Raw genomic sequence first — 22910 nt, 5'->3', positions numbered from 1 at the left:
CAAGCTTACTCTGTCATAAAAACTACCACCATTGCTTTTCCTAAATTTATCTATCTTGATCTTTTAGATATTTCTATCAACTACTTTTAAATGAAAGACTATTTATTAATTTTATATTTTGCTTACATAGGTCCTGTATTCATCCAGTCTCTTTCCTCTTTAAAGATAAGCACCATCACAAGATGGATATGAAACCATGTTGAATCACCCACTGTCAGGTTTGTCAGAGAGTAAAATCATGTCCTTCCAACTCTTTAAAGTTTTAAGCAAGATACAGGCCAGTGTTGTTTTGGAAATGCATGGTAGTGTGGGAAGAATGAAAATATTTTAGTCCCAAAATATGAAGGGCACTTCAGCCTTATTACTGATGAAATCCCACCCATGGATGAATACCTGAGCCTCTGATTTGTTGGTGATCTGATGCCATCTGTAGGCAGTGACAGTATATGCTTGGCCCTGTGTGGACATAAATTCACATACGCTGCTCAGTACAGCACTCCCCAGATTTAGAATCCAAATGAAGGGAGGAAAGAAGGCACTATAACATTCTAAATATTCACGCTATTCCTCCTATTCATGTTCATCTAATATATTTACTAGCTAAAATAACCTGGAGATGATAAATCTTTGAAAGCATATTATCCTTTTCATTACCATATGGAAACCTTGCAATGAAAGGCCAATAATTTTCACTTTACATGAAAGAGATGGGGTTGGATGGAACGGATACTAAGAGGTTTCATTCAAAGTAGCTTCCTGACTGAAGTAATGAACAATTAAACTATAGCCCAAATGAGAAATGAGAGGAAAACTTTTTAATTTCAAGTGGTTCTGCTCTGTAACAGCTCCATGGATCTGCAGGTTTATTAATGCTCGGCTACCTCCTCAAATGACCCTGTTCAATCACCAGCAAAATATTTTCCACCTCCACGTCCAGTTGGCATGCAGTGCTCTGTAAGCAAGGACAGCTTGCCTTCTAACAGCTCCCAGCCTTGGTAGGTAACCTGTTCCTTCTGTATTAACCCTCAGGCACAGCTCAGTTGCCTTGAGAAACAGTTCTGTGGCAGCTTCAAATCTGCACCCCAGCATACCCAGGTAAACACATTTCAGTTTGGTAAGTTTACTGCTGACATGAAAACCTGCTATACAAGAAGTTAAGACATCCATGCAATGGGGTGGTAGCCACTACAGGAACTGCAGTGCACCTCCTCTCAGTTGAGTGAACTGGAGTCTTAAGAATTAACCTGAATTTCTTCTGCTTCAGAAGAAGTTTTTATCACTCATAAAAATTTCTCCAGTCTAACATGGCTTTCATTGGAAACCTGTGCTAACCCACCTCACAGATGATTGAATAGAAAGAAAACCCTGTTGATTTACCTCAAAGATTTGGATTTAGATTCCTCTTACTTCTTCTCTTTTTTAAAACTGTTCTGGTTTTGCCCAGTTTAAAGGTAGCCATAGCAGTAAACAAATGCTTACGTCCTTATCTGCACAGTAAGTGTTCCAATTTAAGCCTAAATTTACTGAGGCAGGGCAACTTTGTATCTGGTTACACTGGATTAGCTGTCATATCTGTGCATTTCACAAGTGCAAACTAAATTATCTGAAATGGATTTAAAAAGCATCCACAGATTAATTTACACTGATTTAATCAAATCACTTTAGAACTGTGCTTTTAAACTAACCCAACCTCAGGGTAAAGCTGACAAGTATAAACATTACTGGCACACTTATGTTCTGCATCTTCTCTGCATTCAGGATAAATAATTATTCCAAAAGAGTAAGTGGGAAGATAAGGAAGTAACATACCAGTAGTTTGTCCCTGTTTAATCTCTTCAGCGGTCCTGTCTATCAGGACGTAGAGAGACCACACGACGCAGGTGATGGCAATGATATGGAATGTTACAGAGCACATGATCTTCCTCCTCTCGCTGGCTGTCATCTGCAGCTTCTCCCACTGGCAAGAAACCCAGAACCAGAGCAAGAAATTAGGTGTTTATTGTAGTTACTAGAGAGTTAGAAAAGAGAACATTGATAAGAATGAAAACCAGGCAGGAGACCAGTTTCCTCCTAACAAGGATTTTAAAAATCAGATGGCATTATTGCTCTGGCCCCAGCTCTGGTGTGACGGCTGGCAGCTTAGCCTGCTGTGACGGGAGCCATCCTGGTGTTGGAGGGGACCTGCAGCACTCAGCTCCCATCTGGAGCCTCAGCACAATGTTATCACTCTGTGCTGACCCACAAGGGGCAGCTGCAGCACACGGGGACCCTCATGTGAGGCCTTGCACAGCACAAGCAATGCTGCTCCTTCCTCTGTTCTCCACTCAAGGCTGTTTAGCTCTCACCTCCTGCCTCAGGGGGTTTCATTCAATCTTCACGTATATTTAACATCACTTAACAGCAGTGACGCTCTCGTAGTTTATTTTCAGTGTTTCAAGTGCACTTAAATACATATGCCCTAGGAATATACAGTAGAACTGGGATGACAGCTTTAGAAGTGAGACGACTCAGGAATTTAAATCCCCAGACCTGCCTCTATCAATAATGCTTATATAGCCCAGAACAAAACCACAAAATCAGGTCAGTGTCATTTAGGAAAGATGGAAAGAAAATTGACAACTATTACAGATGCTTCTAATATTCAAGACATAGACCCAAGACACCCAAAAGCTGTGTTTTTAAATATTTTTTTTTTCAATTTCCCCTATGTATATGATGAAAGTTTTTGTATGTGGGATACACATCCCTCCGCATATCTGCTTGGAACAGATTGTTATGATGGGCTTTTCTCACACTTTCACAAAATATATGCTGGGGCACATAAACTTCTCGTGCACAGAGATGCTCATTTGACGTCTCCAAAAATAATTTGCAAAAAAAAAGAGGACTTTGAAAAGTAGGAATAATGTGGAAGAGGGTGAGGACGACCTGAATGGTATGACTGAAATCACCCATTATGCTGAATTATTGTTTCCACTGCCACAAATACAAGAACGGTTGAACGATGAGACAGAGACTTTGTGATCCTCTCTGTGTTGCCAACAAACAATCTCTTTGGCCAGTCTGAGACACATTTCCAGTTGTGCGGGCATCCAAACCTCATCGTGGCACAGGAGTTGAATACTTCCAGCAGTGACATGCTAGATTCATGTCATACTAGAAACCTATATTCTTTTAATCTTCTTAGAAAGAGATTGGACAAACATTCCCTTTTCATGTTGTATTTTAAACAGAAAATTGCTTTTGCATCTAAATGAAGGTGTTGACTTTTGATAGAAAGTATACATTAATTAAATTATTTTGCCAAAAAGTAACCATGTTAAATCTATTTGCAAATGCTTTTACAGAGTCCTGAGGACCTGTGTTTTGAATAATTTATAGTTCTCTTTTCTGTTCCACAGCTTGAGCTCCTCTGCTGGACAATACCTCCTGTGAACTGCTGGCTTTAGAGCCACCAAAACTACTTGCACTGCCTCACCTCTTCAAGAGAAATGACTGCAAAGCAAAAGAGAAGGTATTCTGCAAACCGCACACTAGTCCAGAGAGGAAACTCACATCTGTAGGTCACTGCTGCATTATTCCGATGACACAGCATGTGGCATTTTCTACTTAAAATAGTCAGCAGTTCTGGATTTTTGAAGTGTTGTTAAAACAAAAAAAATCAGCAGAAAATTTAGATTTAATGTCTTTGAAATTTTAAAATGGTGCATCTCTCTTTTGTCTCCCCTCATCTTCATTTGAGATATGACACATTTTGTTTCTCATTCTCTTCCCTTAGTAACTTAGTGTTTAAACAGCCCAATGCTGCAAAATAACTTTAAGATACCAAGGAAGTTTAATTCCATTTCTACTCTACAGACAAGCACAAGCCCCATTATTTGTCCCATCCCATTCATAATCACCAGTTCCAGATTGTTTGCTCCTGACTGAAAGGACACCATAAAGGCTGAGCTGAAGCTACAGAGGCACCTTATCTTCTTGCTGCAGCTGAACCTCTAAAAGGGCTCTTTAGATGTATTTGAGAGGTGAACTCCTGTTTATGGCTCTGTCCCTACCTTCTGGCATCTTGTCTGTTTCCCACAGATGACCTGTTCAGATATAACTAATGATGTTGAGTGACTCATTTCTGAAAGTGTCCCACATTTTTTTTCTCACAGGGCACAAATATTCAGTAAATGTTTCCCATCCACTTCAGGCAGAGTGAGCACAGAAAAAACAGCAGTCAACTGAGAACTATAGCAACTCCTCTTATTTTGGATTCTCTAGAATAATTTCTTTAGTGTCCTAGGGTTGGACTGTGCAAAGCATTGCCTGCACGGACAACAGAGCCTATGATGGCCAGTACTGCAGCTCAATAGAACCTCAGCAGGAAGTTCTATACTCTGTGCCAGTGGGCTACCAAGGAAAAAAGTGTGGTTCTTAGAAGACAATGATCCACACCACAGTCATAAGCAGAGGACATCCTACTGGCCAGACACGCTAAGCTTTGCAGACTGTACATCTCTCTAAAAAATAAAAGGTGTTTGAAATCTGCTCTATTTTCTGTTAGGAGTCACTTTTAGGAATTGGACAAGTTTTCATAACAGTTTTTAGACGGCTGCAGTCCAGAATTTCCACTCTATATGATTTAGGCCCATCATAACTGAATTTAATGTTTCTCATTTATTCTAGTTCCAGGCTGAGGTTATTGTTATTAACCTCTTCCACTTTGGTAGATACGGCAAGATTTCTCTGTGCTAAGAATAGCAGTGACTTCCATCTCAGAATCCTGATGGTAAGGACAGCTGAAATTGAAAGCTCAGAGGATGTGGGAGAACCATAAAAGGATACAAGCACAAAACCAGCTTAATAATAAAAGGACATTTAAGTACTTCTACTTTAAGTCACCAGATTTATGAAAGGTACTTTTCTATAAAACAAAAATACAGGTTCTAGCAATCTGAAGTACTAAAACGTGGTTATTCACAGCCTAAGAAAAGGTAAAAATGACAACACATTCACCAGGGAACCCTCTTCTACTTACAATTAATATTTTCACTAAATAAGTTTGATCCTTTAAAAAGAAAAAAAACCCTACAAATTTTAACTAAATTACACTCAGAAAGTGTGATTTAAAATAAGTTTAATGTGAAATACTCATATCTTCAAGAGAACATAAAGTCATGTGCATCTTGGAGCTGCAAACTAAAGCAGGTAAACTCCATATTAAAAAAAATTGTGGATAACTGTAAATACTTTTGTGCTCTAAAATCTGACTGTAAAGAAAAAAACCAGGTTGCTGCATGCATACATATGTGTGTGTATGTACGCACATTTACAGACAGAGAGATGCTGGGCTATAATAGCTAACTATCAGAGCTGGATTCCACTGATGTTGAGTTTGCCAGGCTGAGAGTTAATTTAAATCCTTTTGTACCAATACAGCTGACCAGTCTTACTAAAGAGCCACAAAAACTAATTAACATGTAGGGAGTACTGCAGGCTCATAGGCAAGGACAGTCTCCTTCCAGAGTGGATCTGTGTTTAATAAAACATATCCTCGGTCTTGTGCCTACCTTTCGCAAAGGCTTCAGTTTTGTCTCCATGATGAACTCGTACTTGCACAGTTCACAGCATCGTGTATCTGAGCTCTTGATCCATTGCTGCAGGCAGGCTTGGTGCACAAAATGAAGACTTCCCGTACAGTGACAGGGGGTAATCAAAGGGCTCTCATCATCTCCTTCACAGTGACATATCCTAAATCAGAAGCAAAGCTGCTTATTAAGGAGAAGAGAAAGCAGAAAGGATGTGGAAGGGGCATGTAATATCTGTGATCACATATGGTTGTTCACTGAGGATCCTGAGACATATATATCAGAGGAATGTGTTCCATAAAGGAGCTAAAACTAAAGAACTCCATTGCTGCGCAAGCGCATACACAGGCACAAAATAATTGAGCACAGACACGGCTAACTAGACAGCTGCTTTCTAACAGATGAGGCAGACACACAGAGCCTGACAGAAATGCAGCATCAAAAAGAAAAAACAAGAAATGACAGCATTTCATCCAGACCAATAGCACTTAACTGAAAATAGCATTTAAACAGATCAGATAGCACTTCTCAAGACAAAATATGCACAGAGAGGTACAGCTATGCATGTATTATGGTCCAAAACAGAAGATAAAGCAAAATACCCAAACCAATAGTGCAACAGCCCACCCCAGTATCACGAACAGTTAATTTAGCCCGGATTTTGCACAAGTGATAATTCCAGTGCAAATTTGCTAAGAGACGGATTAACACTGCTGAACTGCAGCACTGAATCTGAACCTCAAAACACACCTACTCTAAATGGACTAATGGTTTTGCTTCTCCAATTCTAACTTTGCAAGAGCTGCTAAAGAAACATCAGCTTTGCAAATTCCTCCTTTTCCTCACAGCCTAACTGCAGAAACAGCAAGGACATCCTAATATAGTGTTACTACCAGCTGCTGACATTTGATTTCCAGATTCAATTTATACACAACCCTTGGGTTACATCAAGCATTGTGAAGTCCTTCTAACTACATGGAAGAGGTCATGAATTGAAAGGGGAATGGTGGGGAGCTCAGGGACTGAATACAAGTTACTAAGCATATGTGAAGTACATCCTGGCATACTGCCATCCCTGTCTCATTACTGAAATCTCTTACTGATGTGTAGCATCTTGCCTCTTGCAACCTTGCTGATAGTTGGCAAGCAGAAATGAAGCAGTGAGTGGATTACAACAGCATCTTGTTGATGACAAGCCAGTATGGAACTAGATTTTGGTGGTAATGAGGGAGAAAATCAGATAATATTGGCAAGTACTAACAAAGTCAGCTTTAGAAAGTGCTGTCAGGGAGGAAAAAGACTAGGACAGTAAAATGTCAGGTAGAGGGATTGGATATTTGCTCCTGTACTTGATGACTCCTGCTCCTCAGCCACATTTTGGAGGTGATATGGGGCAGACCTGTAGACAAGTCACTATGAAGACAGTCCTGATCTTGCTGTTCCCAGCACCTGTGCACATGGTTAATCCTCTGCGGTTGGAACAAGGACATCCATCCTTTTTTTGGACCTCACATTGTGGACATCACACAGGCCTACCACTAACAGCCAGCACTCAGATGCCCCTTTTGACCAAGGCATTCACAGAAAGCCCTTTACAAATAAAAAAGTATTGTGGGATAGAAACTGAAGGGAAAAAAATTTAAGCTATATTGACCTGATCTCAGAAGCAATTTTCAAGCAGTCTTTTCCTTCCAACTCCCACCCTCTGACTAACCCAGCAGTGCTGTCAGGAAAACACATTGCTCATTAAAACCTAAGACATGTTCAGTTTGGCCTTTATTATGCATAGTTGAGTCTCTCATAATATTCCCAGCTTGGGAACTGATAAGAGAAGAATACCATCTCAGAACCCCAAACCTGAAACAAATTGTAAGAGAATTTATTTGACTCCAAAAGAAATTATTTTGCTTAGTAGTCTTGTTAAGTGCATCAGAGGAGTGCAAGACAGCAGATAGAAGGCTGCATGCTTAAAATCACACATATTATAGCAAGGTGACAGGATGAAGAGACAGAAACAGCACAAAGGCAGGGGAAAGCAGAACGGTCACCACCGCACATGGGAGGGTTCAAAGGTAGGTGGTTCTCTGGTAAACCAACCTGCAGGTATCCCCCGATGTGGACACAGGGGAGAGAGGGGGGAACTTTTCTGAGAGGGGGGAAGGGCAGTCAAGGTCACTGTCCTTCTCAACTGAACAGAGTGGAGCCCGCTGCTCTTTTGTTTTCAGTTTCACTGAGGTGCTGTCTTCAAAGACGTCATCGTCTCCCATATCGTCTGAGCAGAAGTCCGTGCTTTCCACCAGCATGCTGGAGGATTTCTCTGCTTGGAAGTGACTGGAATAGCTCTCCAGTTCATGAAATTTATGCAGGCTGCTGATGCTGGACGTGTGGGAGAAGGAAAAAAGGTAACGCAACAGTTTTTTGCTCCTTGAGGTGTCATGGTCCACTTTGTCCTCCAGCAAGGGGATATGTACAGCGCTGTGGTTCTCTGTTCCTCCCGATGCACTCGAGTAGTTGGAAAGGGAAGGGATATAGGAGTGCTTAGAATTGCTAAAAGAAAGAGGCCTGAGATTCAGTGGTTTCCTCTCTTTAAGATGAAATTTGTTAATCCTTAAACACTGCTCTTGAGTTGGGGTCAATTTGCCTTCTGACCGTGTTCGCTCCACATAGTCAAAGCACTCGCTGGTGCTCTGTGCCTTCTGGTCCACATCATTGAGGGACTTGGAGAATTTCAGAGTGCGAGTGGGCTTTACATTCTTAGCAGATCTGAGTGCCTGGCCCCGATCCTGCCCACGGGAGTTTCTCTTTGCTGCATGTAACTTGTCCTGACAGATTACTGTCACAGTGACCCCTTGTGTCAGAGGGCTCTGGCAGTGCGGATTTTTCAAGACAACAGCAGACTGCACTGGACTGTGATGACAACACTCAGAAAACACTGCACTGGAACTGCATGCAGAACAGTGGAATAAAAGCACAGAAAGTAAAAAACAATTACAAAAGAGAACACATATAATTAAAAGTGAAGAAATGAGAATTACGGCTAGTGTGGCAATGGTAAACATAGCAGGGCCAAACAGTCAGTAAGATTCAACGAAGCAGTGTTAGACAGCAGTCAAGTCAAACAAATGGGATGCTTCGTGTGGGAACCCCACATTGCTTACTTCCCTGTAAACGTGCTTTTTCAGTTTTGTTTTTCCTTAATTTGAACCTTTCATGAGCCTCACTGTAGCCACGCAAATGACACACTTTACCTGCAGATGTCCTGGTTGGATGGTGTAACAGAAGTCCGAGAGAAGCTATGAGGGGCAGAGATAGACGTTGGACTTCCAGCCTGCAGTGAAATTAAAACAAACAAACAAAAAAACCCCAAGTCACAAGTCAGTATGCACAGCAATCACCTTCAGGGTGAAACACAGCATATGGAGTCAGATATCCTCTACATCAGATATTCAAGAAAGTAGCTTCATTGTTGAATGTGAGAAGGAGAGGTCAAAGAGCTTCATCCTTGGAGAAGTAGGATCATAACAGAAATGTTTTACCCCAAAGTCAAACGCAGACATCTCTGGAGTGGAACCTGCCAGCTGTCAAACGTTGCACAGGACAATAGCTCAGGAAATGAGCAATGCTATAGTAATTAGAATAATTAGATGAAAGTGTGTGTATAGACTAGTTGGAATTTAGCTACCATGTAATAGCTAATCCTTCCTCTTATAATGATGACAAGAGATTACAGGCTTGGGGTTTTCCTCACAAGACAGAATTGTCAGTAGTTCAGTATCTCAAACACTACTTGGGGACTTATATTCCATACTAGCATATGCACACAAGCACCATCTGCCAACCCAGACCATTCCCTGAAGTACTTTTTGTACTTTGTGAGGCCTTTCATCCTGATCTTACTAGAACAGGGTCTTCCATCTACCTGGAGGTGTGGCAGCAGTCATGTTTATAAGAGATAAACATGAGCACAGTGAGAATAGAGTAACTGAAGAATTCAGAATTCGCTGAACTAACTCAAAAAACTAAGGTTAAGGTCTTGGCATATTTAACACTTAATAGACAAGCCTCTAAAATCAATATGATAAGAATAAGCATTGTCTCAGAGCTGGGACTCCATGGGCTATTATTAAAGACCTTTTCTGCCACTGTGTTCTGTGAGTCACTTCAACAAACTTCTCAACTCTTCCAAGAGGTTTTGGTGAGGAGGAGACCTGGGTTAATAACTTTGTAATAGAGAATCTTTAAACCTGTTTCTCCCATGTTTCACAGCTGCTAGACAGGCTGTGCTGCTCACCCACCACTGCAAAACATTGCTTGCATTTCAAATTCAAACAAAGATTTACAGTTCTTTTGATCAGCAAAGCAAAGCCTGAAACCCAGGAAGGAAAAATGCAATCAGGAGAACAACAGAAGTGTCATCACTATGCTGGGCTTCAGAGAAACCAGCACAGACAGCAGAGACCTGGGTCAAGCAAGTGCACTAAGCCAGACCACGGGAGACCTCAGGTGGCAAAAGCTGTGTTGCCACAGAAGCACGCTGGGCCCAGCCCTGTGCTTCAGCTTCAGACACCAGATTAGCTCAGCCATCAATGAGCTCTGGTCATAGTGAAACACACACACACTATATCTGTCTCAGAACTCTTCAATTTTACACTTAATTTATTAAAAGCCCTTATTGTATATTTAAACAAGGCTGCTGCAGGCTTTTACACCCTTGCAGCAAAAGCAAGGTTCCTCATCACACATTATACTGTTCTTTCTTTACGAGAGAAGATACAAGGATACACATGCTAGTTTATAAATACAGATACAACCATGATCTTCCATGTCACAGAACTCATCTGCTGGGGTTTTATTTCTCTAGCCAACAGTACTACAGACAGCAATGTACCTGCCCTCACATTGGGATGCCTCAGGTGCACCGAGACTGAAAAAACAGATATCCATTTACAGTTGGGTCTGCAGGAATTGAAGGCAAGACTCAACCAAGCCTCAAACACACACCTCTTGACCCTTAGTAAGATGCTGTAACTTATTTCCCATCTTACCCAGCTAGGTTCATGTATAGAATAAAACCAAAGAGAATAACCTTGGGCCAGAAAGCCAATTGAACTATGTTATGACTGTGACAAAACAAATTAAAGACAAATATCAATTATTGGCTTCATCTTGGAAACTATGATTCTTTACATTTTACACTACTTACACATACATGCACTGTATGATCAGGATCCTGATCATACAGTGAAGTGAATTCAGGTATTACTTGGAAATTTGGTCTCCATTTGATGCTTAACCTCTCCTAAAAGCAGGTACATCTCTGACTTCAAACCCCATCTTTTAAAAAGTGTTTGTGCAGTAATTACTTTTGTTCAATTGAAAGTCTGACAATGTAGTGAAAGATGTGACACTATAATCTGTTTCATTATGCAAATGAAAATTAACAAAACTTAAATAACACGTATTTAGCAATCTTCTAAAAACAAAACATTATACCAGTAAAACAGCATGTTGCATTCTACCATGGAAACAGAGCCATATATTGTTGGAAATGAAGTCACAAATCAGTTAATAAATCAGTCTCAGGTTTTATGTTATGATCAAATCACAGATGGTAACCTGCTTAGAATGAATCCAGTCTCTCAACTCATTTTCCAAAAAAAGACAGCAGAATATATGATGTAACAGTTTAAGGCAGATGATTAGATTCATAGATCCGAAATTTCCCTTCCAAAATGATGTTTACTGGTTTTGTCATCCAACTGTCTGGTACCAAGACCAGTGTCAAAGTCTCACCACTTGGGAAATCAAAAGGCTGGGACAAACAAGAAATTGTGGAATTTCATTTGCATTTCAAACTTATTATTCTGTTTCTAGATGCCAGCACTGTTCAGGATGGCTTGCAAACCCCCCCCCCATCTTAGGTACATTTCCTTTCCCCTCTACCTTTCTGCTTCAGAACAAAAGGTCTTTTTCTCAATTTTCATACAAAATGAAAATGCAACCAAAATATGAACAGAAATTAACACACTTGGATAGGCACCACAAAGAGGAACAACAAAACATTGGAGGAAGTTATGCCCCACCCTTGGTGTAAGCTAATGCAAGCTGTGGCCGCCAGCTAAAGCCATGGTTCAACGAGCCTCCAGTCAGTCTGTCCTCCTTTCATCCCATGCTTTTTGCTCATAAAACTATTTACACAGCTGCACTGTAACTCAGAGTAGGATAGCGAGGTGAGGTAAAACTAATTATTGCTTTAATGCCAGTCACTTCCTTAGCTACAGCTGCCAGAGGAACATCAGTCAGTGAGAGCAAGTAACGGTGAGGAACAACTCCCTGACAAGAGCATAGTAAAATGCAAGCTGCTGCCAAAAGCCTAAGTAGAAGTTCTGCCAGTTCTAGAAGCAGGGCTACATGCAGCTGATGTTGGCCAGTCCACTCAGCTCACCTGGGTTTACTAACTCAGACGCAGGTGCCACAGAAAAGACAAAGCATGGGCAAAGAGGAGGCAGTGATGGACAAATGAAACAGTGAGGTGGATCCAGCTAGCCTGGAGCTCTGATGTTGCTCCCACATAGGGCTCAGCTCTGAAGAGGCTGGGAAAACAAGCAATCAAAGCCCTCTCCACTCTGTAGTTTCTGGCACACACACCACCCTTACTGTCCCAGCAGCATCCGCCCAAGTAGCAGCACCTTTGTCCGAACCGGCTACCTGTGGTGATGATGACAGCAGCAATAGGTTTTAAAGCACTCCTTCTCATAGGAGGTTTCTGCCATGCTCATATGTGTCAGGTAGCTTAAGCCTTGAGAGCCTGAATTTGACCCTTCTAACCCCATAATTGCTTGCTGAATCTCTGTGGACTTCCACATTCTTCACATGGTGGAATATCACCTCCAACAACGACCTATGTACTAGTGAGTTACTCCACACAGACCAACTGGTTGCCTAAAATAGCTCAGGACTAAAGGTCAATAGTTAGTTAATTGTGTATATTGACATTCCCATCTAATGCAATTCAGTGAGGTCACAGCATGGTCTTCTGCACTGCTGTTTGAACAATCACAGCAATTCTGAAGGTAACAATTCCTGGAAGCCTATAGCTCTCTGGAAGGTTGCCAGCAGGAACATATACATTTTTTTATATACATGTACATGTGTGTGCGTGCATATATACAATACATACACGTATAATGTGTGTGCTGCCATAGCTGGTTGTTCTCACTCTGCCCCCGTTTCATGAACAGTGTTATCTGTTGGTGAGAGAACTCAGCCAAGATTACCTACTTGTGATTACAGACTGCACACCAAAAATCAACCCCCCCCCCCCCCCGCCTAAGAAAATAAAGTAATCTGTGCAGTGAGCCATAGTGAACATGCCAACAGCTTGGGAATATTTCAAGATAACCTGCTTATCTGAGGTGGCACTGTTGCTGTTGTCCCACTCTGGGCTGCACTTCAGTACTAGCAGTTATATCTCATTTTAAAGAACAGGGCCTGTCACATTCTAAAAAGGTAAAAAGGTAAAAAATTAGAAACAACTCTAGTAGAATTCCTCAAGTGACTGGAATTCTAAAGGAAGCAAAGAAAGGCTTCCCCCCACACCTGCAATTTGTCATTTCTAGGTGCCACATGAATAGGAACAATACTGTGACCCTACTATTTCTGCTACAAAAACATCTAGAAGTCTCAGCTAAGGATCTGGAACTACCATCGTAAGAACTATGCACGTTTAATAACAGAGCACACAGATAAAGAGTTGGAAAAAAGAAGCACAATTTAAGTCTTTTACTCAGGAGGAACTGCAGCACAAGGAGCTTCAGGCAGATATAAATTTAGCAATAGAGTAAGGAGCCAAACATTCTGCAACCCAAATTTCAATCTGGCGTTTTGATTATGGGCTTGCCTTTATTCTACACTCTCCTGACAGAGTTATTTTCTGTTTATCATGTAGACCCTACTCAAACACGTAGTAAGAAAGCAAAGCTGCTGCTGGACATGGATGGCACTTATCTTGCATGCAACATCTCCAGAGGCAGCAAAAGCCCCAGGCTCTGCTCCTCTCTTAGTTTACACTTAGAGGAACCAAGATCATCTATGAAGAGACCCAGGGAATCTGACTCTGTCTATGCTACCACTGCCCCCATTCACCTCCCCTCCCTTTGGCAAAGGCAGCTCCAACCCTGTCTCATCCACAGCAAAGCCAGCTGTATTAACCTGACACTTGAGAGGCAGAACAGGCCACCTATGGACAGAGTGGATGTTGTGACAGGCAGACAGCCCTGCTGACAGGCTGGTTTTGAAAGCTTTTACTAAATACCAACATGGCAGGGATCAAGCATCAACATCAGCAACTTCTGATCTTCTCCAGTAAGTGCTCCCTACCACATTCATGCCATTTTGACTCCCAGTGCATATTAAAATCAAATGTCTTTAAGTGGGATAAGATGAATTATTAGAATGGAAAGTAGTTAAAAAATCAGGGGGAGGGAGGGAGCCAGGGGGAGAGATACTGTAAAGAGGCATCTGGAAATTTCAGGATGATCAACTCTACCATTTTGGCAACAAGTTGATAGGAACCAGGAGTCAGCTATTGGGAGAACTTCCAATATATGACTGAACTTCATATATGACTGTAATTAAAATTATGTCTAGCAGCTAGGAGGAAAGCTGAAGTCAGCTTTCCTTTGTTGTTCCTAAAGAAATCTGAAGGAGGATTCTGGCAGGAACTTTCTCTAGAGATTCCGGGCTAAAGAAACTAGAGAAAAAAGGCTATCTATCCCTTCAAAATCTCCACAAGTGTAATACAACCTGGCTATAGCTCAGGATTAATGTTGACTAAAACCAGTAACAACTGCACAGGTTATGCAGGGAGAAGAAGAAATAAAAAATATATATAACCTTTGTCTTTAAAATCTTCCTCAAAATACTTTGAATGGACTGAGGGAACAAAAGGGGAAAGGAAAGTCCTGTGGGTTCCTCCTTCATGGAGGGCCTTTATACATATATGAAGTAAGAATCCAGCCCCAGGAGAGGGGATTTATCACAGCACAGGGAAGCTATCACACTCCTTATGAACATGACTGCACTGTGCCCCAGCATAACATTACTTGCTCTTATGCTTGGGGAAAAGAATATACCTTCATCTCCACAGTAAACAATTTTTCCTGTCTTCCTTTCCCCAATAGTTCAGTGGAAGGATTTAAAAAAAAATTTTTTAAAGTAACTTCTCTTTCCCTACCCCCAGGCTCACATACCTGAACAGAACACCTCTGAGCAGCAGTTCTTTTCAGTAAGCCTTGGTCATCTGATAGACTACAGGATAGTGAAGCTCTGACTGAAAACCCTAGACTGGTTTTCTACAGACAAATGCTCACTGAATCCATCAAAGCTTCAGGCAACAGTGGACGTGTGTATTCATATGCTTTTCTAAATCTGTTCCAAGCTGATGAACAGCCTAAATGGATTTTAAATTTCATAGCAAGCTTAGGCTACCACTTTGTGTCTGCACTCGCTGCTATTCAGTCTAAGAATAATCTAATACTTTACAGTGTGCTTCTGCTCAAAAGATAAAACTACACAGGCCTTCAGAAAAGACAAAGCATTTACATTTTTTAAGGACTGCACTTTTGATTCCTTTGCTGTGATCCGAGTATTAGCATTTTCAAAGTTTACCCCTTAAAGGGCCATGAAAATAAGCCTACAAAGTGCTTCCCCATTACAGTAAAATCAGCCCTCCAGAGCAACCAGATGACAGGAACAGCACACAGATGACCTGAAGATATTTCCATACATCATGTTATCAATTCCAGGATATATCAGACACTTTGACACTAAACAATACCGCTAATTTGAGGGTAACTCTTTACAGACCAGCTTTTTTAGTGACCTCATTTCATCTCCTTGTAAGCACGATTCCTTTCTCTATAAGCAGAGGGCATGAATTACCACCACTGTGAAAATCCCTTTTTTAGCTGCTCCCAGTGACTAGCTGTGTTTTAGCGTCAATTTCTTCTACATTTAGAGGACAAAGCTTCTATAAAGTTTAATTATTTCTCTGTGTGGCTTGTATGATGAAGGCACTTTGCAGCAATCAGTGGCTTCTTGGCAAAAATGCTGGCTTAGGGAAACAGCAGAGATGTGGATCTGGGCTGTATTCCCCTTTGTCAATTGGGGCCATTTCAATCAGCATCACTGTGCTTGAACAGGGCTAGTGGGGAATCCGGCTGTGTTTAAGTCCCCTGACTAAATAAATTCAAGCTTCCTTCAACAACATTTTTTTTTATTTCAAAACACACATAAAAGATCCCAGAAATTCAAACATTTCATGTGGAGCAGATTTAAAAGGAGTGTTTGAAATATATGTACCAAAAAAAGCAAAGAAGGGCCTGGAGGAATGCCACATCCCCCAGTGTGCAACATACTGCACAAAACCTAATGGCACCATATGAAGATCCTCCTACATCTTATTCCCTGCTCCTTTTTCTGCTGTTTCTGGCCTCCATCCCTAGCCAAGTATCCAGGTGATCACTTTTTCTTGGCCTGGCCACATGTACTAGCATCTCTTCTGCCTCTCCTAGCATCTGCCTCTTGGAGAACTGCCTTTTTGCCCCTTTCTCCTGAGGGACAGCTCCACCTGGCCCCGACACTGGGGGTCTATATTCAGAGAGGTCCTGCTACCTCTACCAGCTGATTTCATTTTCAGTGGCACCATCTGTCTGCCTCACTCCTTGATCACGTTTAGCCCTAGGGCATTGCTTTCCTTGGTCACATCAAGCAACACAGCATCCTTTCTTGGCTAAAGGCTGAGTTCTGACTCAATCTTTTCCACTCAAATTACACTGTGCAAGTGAGAGCAGTGGAAAGATACACAGTAATAATCACAGCAGGTTTGTAATGACATATCAGCACCAGAAAAGCTTTGAATCAAGTGTCAGTGCCAAGCATTTGTAGCAGATTTGCTAGGTTGCTGTGCTGTAAGTTAGATTTGGGTGGCAAAACAATGGCTGAAACAGTCATTCACAGGAAGCACGATTATTTCTGTACGCACACACGCACATCAACGTATCTGGAATTGCAGCATGTAAATGATTTAACTCAATTGTGGTTAAAAAGCTCCTCTTAAAATGGTATAGTATCAACAAGTTCTGGGGATTTCAGAAAGGGCTATACAGGTAGCCAAGCATTTCCATACTTATTCCTTTACATGTATTCAGTCTGCCTTATTGGCCAGGTTGCTATTATAAACAATAAAAAAAAAGCACTTTCCTATTAAACCTCAGAACTGAAGAAAAATTTTCCATGTACTTAACCTTCTATGCAGCATTCCACTACTATACTCTCGCCTGATTTGTAATATAAATTGCTTGCAACAGCCAAACCACCTGTAGACCACAAAATAATTGTTGCAGCTTAGCACTGAACTGTCTGGATGCAGAAGGCAGTGTTCAGACGTAGAAGGCAAATCAGAGAGCGGGACTTCTACCCTCTGCCCTTGTTCAAACTCCTCTCCAGAGTGGAGCAGGTGCACTGAATGGATCAGACACAGAGGTGACAGAGGAGCAGTAAGAACACCAACACCTCTGGGAAGCTCATTTTACAATCAAAAACTCTCCCCCATTACACTGGCAAAGCTGACTTTTGATCCCCTTGAGAACTTCAGCTTTTGCAACACATAGCAATCATGTTGAATGTTTCAGTGCTTCAAGATGAATGTAAATACTGATGTCTCACTTGCCAGCACTCCCAGGGAGAGCTTTACCAGAGTGCAAGGTCCTTTCCACTGCACTGCCACACTACCAGTCTTTGATGAATTAAGAATGAACTGGGCAGATTTGTATGGATACCAAACTGCTGGTGCCAAATGGCTTGTGCTGATTTCAGACACACTGGGAAAAGTACGACAACACTTAATGGTAAAACTACTACCTCTGCTGAATAAAACCTGACAATCCAATTAAGGATCCCTAAGAAGATAAGAGCCAGGGTAAGAAGGAACAGGCATAGTCCCATTTTAGAAAAGCTCAGATGAGAAGTTATAGTCACACAGTATTTACTGCAGAACCCTTTATGTGAATGGACATTTTCTAATGCCAAATGAAAAACACAATCCCGCATCAATCCATAATAACAACACATTCAGCTTGGTCAATACCTTGCGCACTGGACAGCTGCCCTGCTTATTATTTAGGACATCCAGTAATTCTGTCTTTCGGCTCAAAAGTTAAAGTTGTTTGTCCCCATATAAACCGTAAATAAATGCAGACACTGTTTCCTCTGCTGGAGATAGTTGTGAATAGCTCACTAGATCCAGAAGCACCCAGAATAGAAAAAAGGCACTTGAGCTTGTCACAGCCATGATGACTCATTCTTTCATTAAAAGCCACTACCATCAGTGACATAAACTGTGGCAATGAAGAGTTGAAGCTTATGCACACCATGAAAAATACTGGTCAACCAGCACAGCCTTGTTTGCGTGAAGGCTTTAAGCAATTGTACTTGTTTAAGCAATAAGTTGTCAGGCTTACAGATAATTAGAAGCCTTATCTGCAGTGCAGAAGTAGGAGTAGGGTACATCTTGCAATAATTATCTTGGACAGAAGATACTTTTTTCCTAATGGCATAATAAAACAATTGTGGGTTTGATGTGTCCATTGGCAATAGTGGAGTGTGACTAGAAAGGGGGGAGCATCCTCTTTTATATGATCAAGGTCTATAAAAGCAAACATTTTAAAATACTTACATAGTCATGCCCTGATAACAATGTCATGGTGCTGAAAATAATTCAGTGTGGAAGTAACAATGAAATAATGTTTAATCACATATCCTATTCATATTATGGGATGCACAGCTATACATACCTTATGCAACTTTATCTCATAAAACAACATACTTGAGCGATGTTTTTGGAGCCATTTTCCCTCCAAGATAAGATCTCAGGCATCTGTCATTTATCTTGCTCCTACCAAGCTAAGGAGGCTGACAGTGTGAAAGAGAAAACCTACTGTAGCTTCCATTTCATTTGACCTGTAAAGATAGTCTGCAAAACACCAGAGTTCTAATGTTCCAGGAGTGACTATCAATGACAGACAGGCATAAAAAGCATTTTCTACTGGTCACATTGTCACATACATCACCCCAGTTTGAAATGAAAGAAATCCCAGTATTCCCAAGTTTAGCAAAGACTGAGTTATATCGAGGAACATACCTTTGAGATGTTACTAGAGCGGCTCACGGAATGCCCCAAAGCCTTCTCATTCTGAAAGAAGAACAGGATCATTGCAGTAACAAGTCACAGTTATGAAAATATTTTAAAGCTGGCATTAGAAACCAAACTTCATGAAAAAAGTCTTACAGCTGTGGTTTTTAAGGATGTTCCTTCTATTGACATCAGCCTGACTTATGATAATCACTAAATTGCTTTGTTTGCTAACAAGATATTACTTTGCAGAAAATCACACAGGCAAGACAAATACAAACATGAGAAATAGTAAAAGAATTATTTCTTCTCTTTGTGAATACTGTAAAGCTCTTTACTCAGATGGCATCTATTTTGGAAAGGATACTTCTCAGTATCAAGAAGACCTGCTTCATCTACATTTAAAGGTAAACATCCAACCACTTAAACTGAAAGCTCTTGCTTAAAGAAAAACAAGAGTATCACAGTGTTGACTGGAAACAATTGTGAATAAACATATGCATGTCACTGCAGGAGACAAAACAGAATTATTGAGGAACTTCCTATCTACTACGGAACTCAGAATTAAACTGGAAATATCATATAAGATGGAAACACAGAAGCTGCAATTCTAAAAACTAAAATCAGTGCTGACTGTATCTGTTACTCACTTTTCAGCGTGCAGACCCTGACTGATACGCATGACAACCTTATCTCCTATGAAAATAAACTGTAGACTTCACCAAGGTATTTCATCTTTTAAGGATACCATCAATTCAGTGTAACTGGACATCACTTCTTCCTACAGCACATCCACAGAGCAAATTAAAAACTTTGTGACAAGAAAAGAGAAGGCAAGGCATAAAACACCAGCATATGCTTACAAAAGTAGGGTGCCCCTTCCTTACAGCACCAGTTGCCTCTCAACACAGCCCTGGGCACTGCATCAGTTGACAGATAAGAGTTGCATTTCCTTCCTTAGAAACATGAGTAAGCAAATACAGTGTTCTGAAATCCTCTGTATGTCCAAGTGTCCAGAAGACAGTAAAACAATGTTTCAAAAGAATAGGGGGAAAGTGACCAGGGAACACCACATGCCGGATCTGGCCAAAATAAAAACCGCAAGGATCAGTTTAAGGTCTGGAATAGTTTTGGCCCAAATTTGAATGCCAGATTTGTACACTGCAAGGCTGAGTTTCCTTTTCAAGATGACTATGAATTTCTATTACATAGATAACAGTATTCCTGGAACAGAAACAAACACATAAAGACTCCCAAAAACATGGACATAATGCTTATATGAAGATTAATGTTAGACGGGACTACTCCCAGAACCCGTACAGCTAAGAATTGCCTCCAATCATAAGGGAAAGACTTGGCTGATTTCATCAGACAGTGTAACTATAGAAACAGAAAAAAAAAGTTCATTCAAGCTACAGAAGACAGGAGAAAGAAAAAAGGGGGCAGGAACATGTTCTCAAGCTATGATGAAAAGAGACTTACACAAGCTGGCAAACACAAATACTTGTCACTGCATTTGTGCGAGGTGTGGGGGAAGCAGGCTGTGCTTGGCGGCCTTCTAGGGATGTGTGGGAGGTAAACAGAGCATGGCTACGTGGGACAAAAGAAAATTATAGCAAAGAGCAGGATTCATGGGCAAGAAGTCTCCCTGAAGCAACATATACAGCTGCACATCGGTGACAGTCTCAAATCCAACCCTAGGTGTCAAAGACTTCTGGGTGAATTTCCTAAGGACAAAATTAAACTGAGCGGAGGTTTCTTCACATTAACTCAATGGCTCCCAAATACTTGCTCTCTAGCTGAAGAAGATGCCTGCAAGGGACTGTGACTGAACTTACACAGGCACCTGTGTTGAAAAGGATGTACTAAAATTCAATAAGCACGAACAAGTAGGAGGACAAGACCTGTATCTGCACAACATGGTAGATGATGCAAAACCAACAGACTTTTAGCCGTTGCCACAAAAACTGGTCTTTCTACCTCTGTGCCCAGAACTGATTTTATGTGACAGACGCCAGGAGTCTCTAAGAGACAGGTGTGCATACTATCTTTATTCATCTACTGTCGGAAGCACACCTATCAGAGGTTTCAGTCAGTAGATGACTGCAAACAGTTGTTTTTTCTATTGAAAGAGTGATCATTTTAAAACAAAAAAGCAGTGTTGAAAAATATTCCCTTAGGGGCTACATAGTGCCTGCACACATATATTAAGTATCTGTGATATCCCTAATGGACTCCTAGGCACCTAAGTGCTTTTTAACATCTCTGTTTCTTTACCACACAAAGCTGGTACATCCACATAACACCAACAGGAAATTCACTACGGTCTTAGCCCGGGCTGGCCAAAACCTGTACTCAGTAAGGGCTACTTATCCCGACATGGGAGGAAAAGCACCAACTCAGTTGTATTTTTGAGGAGCGACAACTGCTCCAATAGCCACTACCAGATTCAACACAGACTTGCAAATAATATGCACATTTTTCAGTCTGGTTGACCTGTCAACTACCAAGCAGCCCCATCACCCAGATAAAACTGCATCAGCCTTTGGACACCAACTGACCCTGCCTTAGTCTGTCATCTAATCAGGCATAGTTTTTGAAATGTCTCATAGTTTACATACACACAGACTTTAAATTGTGTTGGGCTGAAAAACTGAGATAAACAACTGAGTTTGCTGTGCAACAGCAATTTCCAGTTCATTGTGACCACTCAAGTAGCCCTCCTGCTGAAGGAACGTGTTGTGCTTTCTTGCCAGCTTCTACAAAGGACCAAAACCATTTATTTTTATTTTTTAAAAATCATTAAACAGCAACAGAAACACCTCTAAGTAATACAGTTGATGAAGTATAGTTGTGCTGTTTAATTCTCTTCTAGAAATAAAATAATAAACATCTACCCTTCAGGACAAAGCACTGTGGAAGCCATTAAATAGAGTCAGAACTTGCTGGTGTTCCCCACGTTGCGATACATTAATATATCATATGTTTTCCAGTCATTAAGATAGAAAAGAGCTGTAAAGCCATGGAAGGAGCTCCTGGAACACGTAGATTTTAATAGCAGGCACAACTACTAAGTGAGGAACAGAAATGTTAAACAGGTAAAAATTATTTTAGAGGCAAACAAACAAAAGCTCACTTTTCACACTATATCTTACACCAGTACATTCATCCTGGGATCTTTTAGCAATTACTCACAAACTAACACTGACATGGGAGTGGCAAGGCTAAGCTTCTATTATGGTACTGTCACTGTCCAACGAATAAAAATCTTCTATTTCTAGTATGTTCCCACTGCACAGTAAGACATATTCTGGTCTGGTAATTACAGCTCCAAACAAGCTCTCCTTCCCTCTTGCAAAAGCATTAATCTCTGCACTTGAATGAAAGGTCAAGATAAATGCAACATCTGCCAGCATGGACCATATAATTATGACCAATTAAAGCAAGTGTCACTCTACTTGGGCAGTTCAGTCTTTCTGTATGGCATAATGGGAATCCTGCCTTTCAAAATCATCCTACTCAACCAGAACCACCTCGCAGGCATTAAAAAACCCCAAACACAAAACAATAAAAAAACCACATCGATAGGAAAAAATTACCAGTGCAACTTGTCACTTCTCCCAAGCCATTCACTGCCAGGTACTGCTATGAGGTCCCCATCAGAACCCGGCTCTAGGGAAATGACTGAAATCCAGAAAAATTGCTACCCATTCCTACAGTGACATGATACTCCAACATGCACTCTTAATGCACTTGCTTGTGATTGCCAGAATCCCCCTCCCAACTTTCCTTTCTTTTTCTATCTTCCCCTTGAATTTGCCTGGACTGTGAGTGACAGAGCTGCTTCCTTCCTTCAGCAGTTGTTTCAGCTCACCTCTGCTTTCCTGCAGGGCTCTTCACCTTGCCTTCTTCATCTTGCTGGCTCATTTTCCTTTCTGCCACCATTCCTTGGTTACTCTTTCATGACACCTCTCCCTTTTCAGTTCAGAGATCTAGAAGCTGATAACTCCCCTTCTGTCCTTCCTTTTACCTCAGTCTTCCATATATTCAGCACTTCAAGTTATTTTACCCTTGCTTCCCTACCATAACATACTCACTTTCCACTAATAACATCAGCTACATAACTCACACAGCCAAACCCAGAA

General features: G+C 41.1%; 1 protein-coding gene across 5 annotated transcripts in view; it reads right to left on the bottom strand.

Annotated features, from left to right (window-relative positions):
- The window catches only part of MARCHF8 (membrane associated ring-CH-type finger 8), a 95503-nt gene that overhangs the window by 5517 nt on the left and 67076 nt on the right, over positions 1 to 22910 (bottom strand). For 4 of the 5 annotated variants that reach the window (XM_027718610.2, XM_027718619.2, XM_039377898.1 and 1 more), the window contains 5 exons: positions 18775 to 18825; positions 8822 to 8901; positions 7671 to 8516; positions 5556 to 5736; positions 1810 to 1957 (listed from right to left, as the gene is read on the bottom strand). In XM_027718610.2, coding sequence (XP_027574411.1) covers positions 1810 to 1957; positions 5556 to 5736; positions 7671 to 8516; positions 8822 to 8901; positions 18775 to 18825 — 1306 coding nt within the window. The remainder of the gene's footprint in view (positions 1 to 1809; positions 1958 to 5555; positions 5737 to 7670; positions 8517 to 8821; positions 8902 to 18774; positions 18826 to 22910) is intronic. The other variant, XM_027718648.2, reaches the window with a different exon arrangement.

Source organism: Pipra filicauda, unplaced genomic scaffold, assembly GCF_003945595.2.
Source record: "Pipra filicauda isolate LSUMZ 115617 unplaced genomic scaffold, ASM394559v2 scaffold96_size2947999_pilon, whole genome shotgun sequence".
Taxonomy (NCBI): domain Eukaryota; kingdom Metazoa; phylum Chordata; class Aves; order Passeriformes; family Pipridae; genus Pipra; species Pipra filicauda.
This window is presented reverse-complemented; position numbering and strand designations above follow the sequence as displayed.